Here is a 10,877-nt window from a genome sequence, read left to right as displayed (position 1 = left end):
ACATACACATATATATACATATACATATATATACATATACATATACATATACATATACATACATACATACATATATATATGAATATGTATATGTATATGTATATGTATATGTATATGTGTATATATATGTGTATATATATGTGTATATATATATGTTATGTATGTGTGTGTGTGTGTGTGTGTATGTGTATACACACACACATACATACACATATATATACATATACATATATATACATATACATATACATATACATATACATACATACATACATATATATATGAATATGTATATGTATATGTATATGTATATGTATATGTGTATATATATGTGTATATATATGTGTATATATATATGTTATGTATGTGTGTGTGTGTGTGTGTGTATGTGTATACACACACACATACATACACATATATATACATATACATATATATACATATACATATACATATACATATACATACATACATACATATATATATGAATATGTATATGTATATGTATATGTATATGTATATGTGTATATATATGTGTATATATATGTGTATATATATATGTTATGTATGTGTGTGTGTGTGTGTGTGTATGTGTATACACACACACATACATACACATATATATACATATACATATATATACATATACATATACATATACATATACATACATACATACATATATATATGAATATGTATATGTATATGTATATGTATATGTATATGTGTATATATATGTGTATATATATGTGTATATATATATGTTATGTATGTGTGTGTGTGTGTGTGTGTATGTGTATACACACACACATACATACACATATATATACATATACATATATATACATATACATATACATATACATATACATACATACATACATATATATATGAATATGTATATGTATATGTATATGTATATGTATATGTGTATATATATGTGTATATATATGTGTATATATATATGTTATGTATGTGTGTGTGTGTGTGTGTGTATGTGTATACACACACACATACATACACATATATATACATATACATATATATACATATACATATACATATACATATACATACATACATACATATATATATGAATATGTATATGTATATGTATATGTATATGTATATGTGTATATATATGTGTATATATATGTGTATATATATATGTTATGTATGTGTGTGTGTGTGTGTGTGTATGTGTATACACACACACATACATACACATATATATACATATACATATATATACATATACATATACATATACATATACATACATACATACATATATATATGAATATGTATATGTATATGTATATGTATATGTATATGTGTATATATATGTGTATATATATGTGTATATATATATGTTATGTATGTGTGTGTGTGTGTGTGTGTATGTGTATACACACACACATACATACACATATATATACATATACATATATATACATATACATATACATATACATATACATACATACATACATATATATATGAATATGTATATGTATATGTATATGTATATGTATATGTGTATATATATGTGTATATATATGTGTATATATATATGTTATGTATGTGTGTGTGTGTGTGTGTGTATGTGTATACACACACACATACATACACATATATATACATATACATATATATACATATACATATACATATACATATACATACATACATACATATATATATGAATATGTATATGTATATGTATATGTATATGTATATGTGTATATATATGTGTATATATATGTGTATATATATATGTTATGTATGTGTGTGTGTGTGTGTGTGTATGTGTATACACACACACATACATACACATATATATACATATACATATATATACATATACATATACATATACATATACATACATACATACATATATATATGAATATGTATATGTATATGTATATGTATATGTATATGTGTATATATATGTGTATATATATGTGTATATATATATGTTATGTATGTGTGTGTGTGTGTGTGTGTATGTGTATACACACACACATACATACACATATATATACATATACATATATATACATATACATATACATATACATATACATACATACATACATATATATATGAATATGTATATGTATATGTATATGTATATGTATATGTGTATATATATGTGTATATATATGTGTATATATATATGTTATGTATGTGTGTGTGTGTGTGTGTGTATCCAAGCATACTCATTTCTCTCTCTCTCTCTCTCTCTCTCTCTCTCTCTATATATATATATATATATATATATATATATATATATATATATATATATATATATATATATATATATATATATATATATATATATATATATATATATATATATATATATATATATATATATATATATATATATATATATATATATATATATATATATATATATATATATATATATATATATATATATATATATATATATATATATATGAGATTAATGGGTATCCTTGTCATAGGAGGAGATTTCCTCATTGACGCCTCTAAAATCACATGATTGAGCGATATTATGGATGATCCGCTCCATTGAACTTGATCTACATATTCTAAAACCCGAACACACCAAGTTTGGGGTGAACCCATCGTCGTTTGACCCACCGTCGAGCTATGTGAAAAGTTATATTCATTCAAAACCGTTAAAATTGATACGAGTGGATGAAGGGTCAAACGACGACGGGTTCACCCCAATATGAGATTAATGGGTATCCTTGTCATAGGAGGGGATTTCCTCCTATGACGCCTCTAAAATCACATGATTGACCGACATTATGGATGATCCGCTCCGTTGAACATGATCTACATATTCTAAAACCCCAACAAACCAAGTTTGGGGTGAATCCGTCGTCATTTGACCCTCCATCGAGCCATGTGAAAAGTTCTATTCATTCAAAACCGTTAAAATTGATACGAGTGGATGAAGGGTCAAACGATGACGGGTTACCCCAAACTTAGTGTGTTGGGGTTTTAGAATATGTAGATTAAGTTCAACAGAGCGGATCATCCACAATGTCGCTCAATCATGTGATTTTAGAGGCGTCAAGGAGGAAATCCCCTCCTATGACAAGGATACCCATTAATCTCATATATATATATATATATATGAGAAAACTGATCCAGCGCTTGAGCTCAGGAGTTTCCTGCGCTGTTAATCTATGTGGGAATCGCTGATTGGGGATAGCGGAGGCGTGGGTTTTTTTGAAAAAATTCCAGCGGTTTTCTCTCTCTCCCGGCTTGAAGAATCCCCAAATCTCAATCCCAAGCCTCAGATCCCCAATTCGCTCTTCCTTCTCTCTCCTCTACGCCTCGTCAAAAATCCAAACTCGCTGGATTGACTTACCCTAATCGACGCCACAACCCCTGGAGGTCACGGCGGCGGCAGCGCCACAACTCTTCACTGTTCCTCTAAGCTCTGACGTCGACGCGGTCCTCGAAGACCCTCCCTCTCTCTCGTCCGACATTGTCTCCAACGCAGTTTACCCGTCGAAGACCCTCCCCTCCCCCAACTTTTGGCACTCGCTCGTGACCCCCATCGATTCTCCGACGCTGACTATCCCCGTCAAAGGGCTTCGCCGGACCCTGAGCTCTGCCTCCCTAGCCGGCGCAGGAACCAGTGAAGTTTCTCAATTTTGTTTATTTGATTTTTTTTAAATTCTTTTTGGGGATAATATCTCAATTTTGGGGTTAAAACCTGTATCAAAAGTTAATATATGGTAAAATTGCTAAAATTTGTTTTTAGCAATTTGGTAAAATTTAACTGATGCTAAAATTTAGTGAGTGATTAGGATTTAGTTTCTTCATGCTTTTATTCTATGAGTGTCGATTTCGTATTATTGGCGTTTGTAGATCAAACTAGATCTATTAGCTGGCATAACTAGTTAGTCAGTTCTGTGAAATGTGATATATGACATCTAGGTGTGCTTCTAAATTGTTCTTGCTATGCGTGTAAGCTCTTTTTATTAACAGTTCAGATCATTCAGAAGTCCAGCCGATACTGTGATCATTAGCACAAATTGACAAAATCAGTGTTAGACTAATGTTTGACCCCGTTTATTCTAGTTGAAAACAGCAGCAGATGTTTGTGATTCTCTGTTGTTAACATTTTGTGTGAAGCTCTGGCACGACTCGTAACATTTGGTTTCTTTTTTACTTTTTGTGAATTTTTGGTCACTGGTATAAGAACTGGTTGCAAAATGTTGTTAATGAACCTCATTGTGTAAGTGATGCCTTGTATGATGCATGGTCAGCTATTAAATTCTTGTGCTTAGTGTTCAATGATCTTCTCAGTCGGTTTAACTACAGAGCATAGACGATAACTTGATACAAAATCCACTTAATTTTCCACCCTCCCTAGCTGTAAATCTTTCAACAGAATGAATCCAGTGCTCCTTTGAGTTCAGTGAAATTTTCGGAAGAAATTATATCTTGTTCGTGGTATGTTTTTTGCAGATAAAAGATGAAGAAATTTTTGAAAGAGTTTAGTGAAGAAGAAGATGAGGGTTTGGTTAAAAGAAGATGTTATTGTGGTTTAATTTGCAGAATATGGATGTGCAAGCAGGGACACAATAAGGGCTTGGAATTTTATGGATGCCCGAGATACAAGGGACCTAATTGCAAGGGTTGTAACTTCTTCGAATGGGTGGGTGATGATAAGAACATCACAAAAAGGCTGGAAAGGCTGGAAAAAAATGTTGAGGTTTTGAAAAAAATGCAGAATGGTGTAATTTTATATTTAAAATTTATAAGTATCGTTGTACTGATATTGTTGCTTTGCGTTATAGTCAAATGACTGAGCATCATATCAGTGAATGACTGATGTATCCAAGTATCCTTTTGTAAATGACTGTCAGCATGGTTCAGTTGTTATGTTTGTGATTCTTTGCACATGTCAGCATGTTTGTGTGGTATATAAATTGTGTGGTATATAAATCTTTTGACAGACTCTGATTGAACATGTTTCTTGCACTTTAACTCTTAATATGTGTGTGGGTTGTGTCAAGAACTATTACAGGTTGTACATATTGTGCCTGTAGTTTCAATTTGGCAGATAGACCACATCTACGTTAAATTTTTCCTCCTTTACCCTAGGTGAATTTGAGAAAGAGTTCAATGCTGAGCTTCAGAGTCTAGTGCCTATTTTGAGCAACAATTCACAAGCAGAGCCCTACTTGACTCATCTTGCACAATGTATTCTGGGTGTGAGGAGTGACCAGTGACTCTCCTTGGGAATCAATTTCATATAAAAATTTGGCAAGTTCGTACACATATTTGTATACATCGAGATTGATTAGAAAGAGTAGCTTCCTCTTGATTTCCCTTGGCAAGTTCACTTGCAGGTTGTATATAACAGCAGAGGTCTAGATTTGTATTATTGCTTTCTGACTTGCTAAATGCAGCCAAGTGAGGTTTGGGTAACGTGGTCGGGATAGATTCTCTCTTCTGTTTTGTTTTCAAAGACAGCCATGAATCGTCTCTTCAATTATCTTCTATGAATGGGGATTTGGAAAATGTATAGGTTTTATGATACATGTTTTAAATAAATAAAAAATTCTCATATAAAAGTCATAAATATTTTGGATATACTCTATAAAGCTGAAATCAAATATCCTGTTTCAAATGCGATAACATAAGAGTCAGCAATTCCATTGAGTCTAATTGATACATATATTCGGATACAAAATTAGACAATTTTACTTGTATTTAAATCCTTATCTTCATCCAACCAAATATTAAAAACGCTATCCAATCTGCATCTAATTCACAGGTAATAGTCAGACTGTCTATATTTATGCGAAGGTAATAGTCAGACTGTCAAATTAACCTACTTTAGCATAAAACTCAAGACCAGTTCACAAGTACAAATGATACCCAACACCGAGCGACGCTTTCCTGAAAACGACTAGTATATGGAGACCAACAAAGGTCTTGGGTTTGGGTAACTTCCATCGCTCAAGTTATAGAATTCCAAGATGACATATGATACATGTTTCTAACCTGAACAAAACAACTTAAAAGTGTTTCTAATCTGAACAAAGCATGATAGCAGAGATATAACAGTACACAAAATGTTCACTTAAGAAAAATTAATACATCACAATGATGGTACATATTAAGCTCATTTTCAAGATGAAAAATTGAGATACATTTGCATGATAATGCACCGTGGTAGCTGTTGACATTTCCTAATATCTGCAATGTATGAAACCATTATTGCCATGACATCTGCAACACATGCTATGAGCGAGACATAGGTAAAAAAACTAAAGGAATCCGATCCAAAAATGAAAATCAAGAAGAAATCGTTCAAAGGTTCAGCCTCCACAATAGTATGCAAAAAGAAAATACCCGAATCTGATGTCAAATCAAATTAAGTTTCTGTTTTCCCAATACAAACATATATAAGTCGAAATAAAAAATGGCAAACTAACAAATCAAATTAAGTTTCTGTTTTCCCAATACAAACATATATAAGTCGAAATAAAAAATGGCAAACTAATATGTCATATACCCAGTACTAAAGCACAAAATTAACAGAGTCTTAATACAACATCTCATATCACATAAAAACTCAAGAAACTGTAGAAGCTTCATCAACTTTTGAAATTAACAGAGTCTTAAAACAACAACTTTTGAATTCTCGAAGCTTCATCATAACTTCCTCATCCAAAACCCATCAGCATATATTTCTTTTTTTAACCTGTAGAAGCTGTAGTGGCATCAATCCCAACCCCTATTCCTGGTTGACCTCTTCCTCTTCCTTGCATGGTTCATTGTCACTTCATACCTGTAAGGAAGATAACCTAACTAAAATGAAGAAAAACAATTAATTTGATGAAACAAATCTACGTTCAAGTAAAATATGATTAAGATAACCTAACTAAAATTCAGTTAATATGCTGCAGAATTTGTGAGTAGCTAAATTTAAAATATGATTAAGATAACCTAACTAAAATTCAGTTAATATGCTGCAGAATTTGTGAGTAGCTAAATTTGTGAAGTCCATCAACCTAAAACAAAATTTTAACAAATACTGTAACAGATTTGAAACTATTGCATTACTTCAATATAATCAAAGGCAAAATGAAGTTTCCTCACCAATCCTTAAAAAGTGATCTCCATAAACTTTGTTAGTCATGTTTGTCTGTTTCGCTACATAAAATATCAAAGATAAAATTAATAATATGATTTAAGTAATAAAATATTTTAACTTGTCAATGTAATTAATCATACCTGGGCTTGTTAACTGTACAGCTAGTCCTATAATGCCCAAGTTGTCCACATCTACTACATGTACGCTTTTGCCTCTCTTTCTTTTCTTGTGCTTGTTCTAAAGTTGATTTAATTCTTGTAGCATTGCGTGGACGACCTTTGGTTATTGCTTGCTTTTCCGGGCACGAACTGTAATTTGTGAAATATGTTGGATTGTATGTGAAGTAGGTATCTGTGGAAGATCTGAGTCAGGAATGTGGCTGCTACCAGCATCTATTGGTTGACACCCTCTGACTTCTTCTTCAACCCTCTCTATGAAACTTGTTAACAAAGAATCAAGCTCATGCATTCTCTTATCTGACTCAAAGGCAAGCTCCAGTGCATTGTTGGTTTTTGCTTTCAAAGCCCAAGTTTTCAACAGATTTATTTTTTCTACACCGCCTGCAATGTTTTTGCCAAACACAACATTGTAGGCGTCAAAAAATGCTAATAGATATCCCAAACATAGAGAAGATCACTCAAAAAAATCACAAGAATTGATCTCATACTATTTTTGGAAAATCAAGACAGATATGAACTGTCTCGCCAGCGAGACAGACTTTGCTGTCTCGCCAGCGAGACAAGCACCACACCCTTTGATCTCATTCTGAAATACATGAAACATAGCGCGGGTATAACTACTTCCAGCTTGTCTTTCAATTGGATGCCCAAGGTGAAACTGCGGTTTTGTATTAAGAGTTCTAAAATCTTCATGTGCTTCACTCAATCGTCGATGTGTCACGGCCTTTTCATATTGAGTTACAAATTCTTTTAAATGTGTTTGTGAATTCACATATCCATCAAAGAATGAGTTGATGCTTTCACTCCTTTGAGTTGATCTTATTCCTGCAAAAAAAATGCCTTTTAAGAAGCATGGCACCCAATGGTCTCGATACATGTACATAGTTTGCAGCTATCCATCTTCTTCTTCTATTATCTTAAACTTCTCTTTCATCTCGAGCCAATGCAAATTACAGTTCTCAATGTTACCACTATTACACCACAAGTCCCAATATTTTTGAAATTCTTCACCATAAACAGAATTCAAAGTATGCAAATGATCGGCAATATGTCGCTGTAGATGCCAATAACAATAATGATGCCTTGTGTTTGGAAAGACTTTATGAATGGCATTACACATTGCTCGGTCTTGGTCTGTGATGATAGCACCTGGTTCAATTCCATGCATGCAATTTAACCATTCCTGAAACAACCAAACAAATGTTTCTTCTTGTTCATCAGCTAATGCACAACCAAATAAAGTAGATTGCCTATGATGATTCACCCCAGTAAATGGTGCAAATGGAAGACTAAACTTGTTAGTTTTATAAGTCACATCAAACACAATAACATCATTAAACTTCAAATAAGTTGCTCTTGATTTTCCATCTGCCCAAAAAACACTTCTCATTTGTCCAGTACAATCTACTTCCAACGCAAAATAAAAATCTGCATCATTAGCCGCCTTTCTTTGAAAATGTTGGATAACAAATATACATTCATTACCAATATTGTTGTGCCTTTGAGTCTTCATATAGTCAATGCACTGTTGTGGTGTCACTGATTCATCTTCTCTTCCACTTGTCGCGTTAATAACACGAGAAATAGTGGAAGGAGTAATACCTTCTTCTTGAAAACATTGAATCATTTTTTTACACATTTTACTTCTATGAAATTGTTGATGTGACTTGTGCATCTTTGCTTTATCTGGACTACTAAGCATGTGGTTTGTATGATCTTCAATAAAACCTATAACTTGCCATGTTTTATCCTCCATTAATTTTATTCTCATCATTGCTTTACAACCAACTCTAGTCTCTCGCCGATGATTAATATTTTTTCCTATATCTCTCTTGTCTTTATTAGATCTGTAACCTTCTTTGTCACAAACAAATTTTCTATTCAATACTTGTTTATCTTTCTGAGAGTAATTCACTGAGCTTTTTCTGATTCCAAATCCCATCATCAATGCATACGAGTTATAATAGTCATAGGCCTCCTCATGACTATTAAACTTCATTCCTAAACACGGTTTTTCACCAATTTGCATTCTGAAATAAAGATAATTGTTCAAAAATATATAATGTTACTATTTCAAACAACATATTTAATGTTAGCGAAATTCATGATATTACTGAGGTACCTTGCAATAGGCATCGTTGTTGGAAAAGGCATGAAATGGTTGTTGTTGTTACTATCAACAGGAACATCTTCGCTACTATCACTAGATTCAGCCATTTGTCTTCTAAAACCTGCAAAGAAATTCCAAATATTATAACATTTTATGGTATCCGTAGTTGTCAGCATGAGGCATTATAATATTTAATAAGCAGGTTATTAAATTGTTTCCAAACATTAAATCTAGTTCCTAATATCAATTCAAAGAAATTCCAAACATTAATAAGCAGGTTATTACTGAAATCAATTGATGGGCAGTCCAATTTATCCTTTTAGACTTAAAATGAACATCAACTCTTTGAAGCAATTGTTTCCACATTGCACCTACATCATAGACAAGGAGTGTAATTTGACTTCATAAGTGTAACCAGTATTGATTATAGCTATTATAGATCACTGTTATAGATAATACGCATAGCTAACCGGATACTCAAGAAAAGGGCATCGCATGTGAGGCAGCATTGTAATGTCGGCAAGGTTACCTTAACTATAGTTCCTAATATCGCTTCAGTGTAATCAATACTGACGTCAGAGTACAAGTTAAGACCGTCCCTCCGAATTCCTGGTTTCTCATCCACATGACTCTTGTATCATTGACAGCATGAGGCATTATCAGGCAATCCAATGACTAGAATAGCAAAAGATAACAACTTGGCCTGATTACAGGGAGGCAGAGCTCAGGGTCCGGCGAAGCCCTGTGACGGGGATAGTCAGCGTCGGAGAATCGATGGGGGTCACGAGCGAGCGCCAAAAGTTGGGGGAGGGGAGGGTCTTCGACGGGTAAACTGCGTTGGAGACAATGTCGGACGAGAGAGAGGGAGGGTCTTCGAGGGCCGCGTCGACGTCAGAGCTTAGAGGAACAAATTAGGGTAAGTCAAATCAGCGAGTTTGGATTTTTGACGAGGCGCTTAGAGGAGAGGGAGGAAGAGCGAATTGGGATCTAGGTTGGGATTGAGATTTGGGGATTTCTTCAAGCTGGGAGAGGATTTAGAAAACGCTGGAATTTTTTCAAAAAAACCAACGCTCCGTATCCACAATCAGCGATTCCCACGTAGATTAACAACGCAGGAACTCCTGAGCTCAAGCGCTGGTCAGTTTATCCATGTAATTATAGTTATATATATATATAATATATATAGTATATATTATATGATATTAGGTATATCTGTTATATATATATAATATATATATATATATATTATTATATATTATATATATATAATTTTATATATATTATATTTATTTTTTATTTATTTTCTACTATATACTATATATATACGAATAGGAAGATGATTGAAGATGGGGCCGACTCCTCCTCTGACTTTATGCCCGATCCTTAGACTGGAATTCTCGATCCTTCTGCACAAACAAGGAGAAACCCGTGGGAGGACATGGCTCATTTCCCCCGTGGTACCTCT

At 33.0% G+C, this 10,877-nt stretch overlaps 1 protein-coding gene across 1 annotated transcript; it reads right to left on the bottom strand.

Annotated features, from left to right (window-relative positions):
• LOC109842081 (protein FAR1-RELATED SEQUENCE 5-like) lies at positions 8,195-10,069 on the bottom strand. The gene is made up of 3 exons (XM_020410994.1): positions 9,997-10,069; positions 9,425-9,533; positions 8,195-9,332 (listed from the first exon to the last, which is right to left on the bottom strand). Exons 1-3 carry the CDS (start codon positions 10,067-10,069, stop codon positions 8,195-8,197), a joined length of 1,320 nt encoding a protein of 439 aa, XP_020266583.1.

Source organism: Asparagus officinalis, chromosome 5 (genome assembly GCF_001876935.1).
Source record: "Asparagus officinalis chromosome 5, Aspof.V1, whole genome shotgun sequence".
Lineage (NCBI taxonomy): Eukaryota > Viridiplantae > Streptophyta > Magnoliopsida > Asparagales > Asparagaceae > Asparagus > Asparagus officinalis.
This window is presented reverse-complemented; position numbering and strand designations above follow the sequence as displayed.

Bases quoted from the DNA above. Each gene is read 5' to 3' on its own strand.
- LOC109842081 (XM_020410994.1), bottom strand. From the start codon at position 10,069: ATGCCTCATGCTGTCAATGATACAAGAGTCATGTGGATGAGAAACCAG. The intron at 9,534-9,996 runs GTACTCTGACGT...ATTTCTTTGCAG, and splicing joins CGGAGGGACGGTCTTAACTT to GTTTTAGAAGACAAATGGCT. The intron at 9,333-9,424 runs GTACCTCAGTAA...TCTTTATTTCAG, and splicing joins ACAACGATGCCTATTGCAAG to AATGCAAATTGGTGAAAAAC.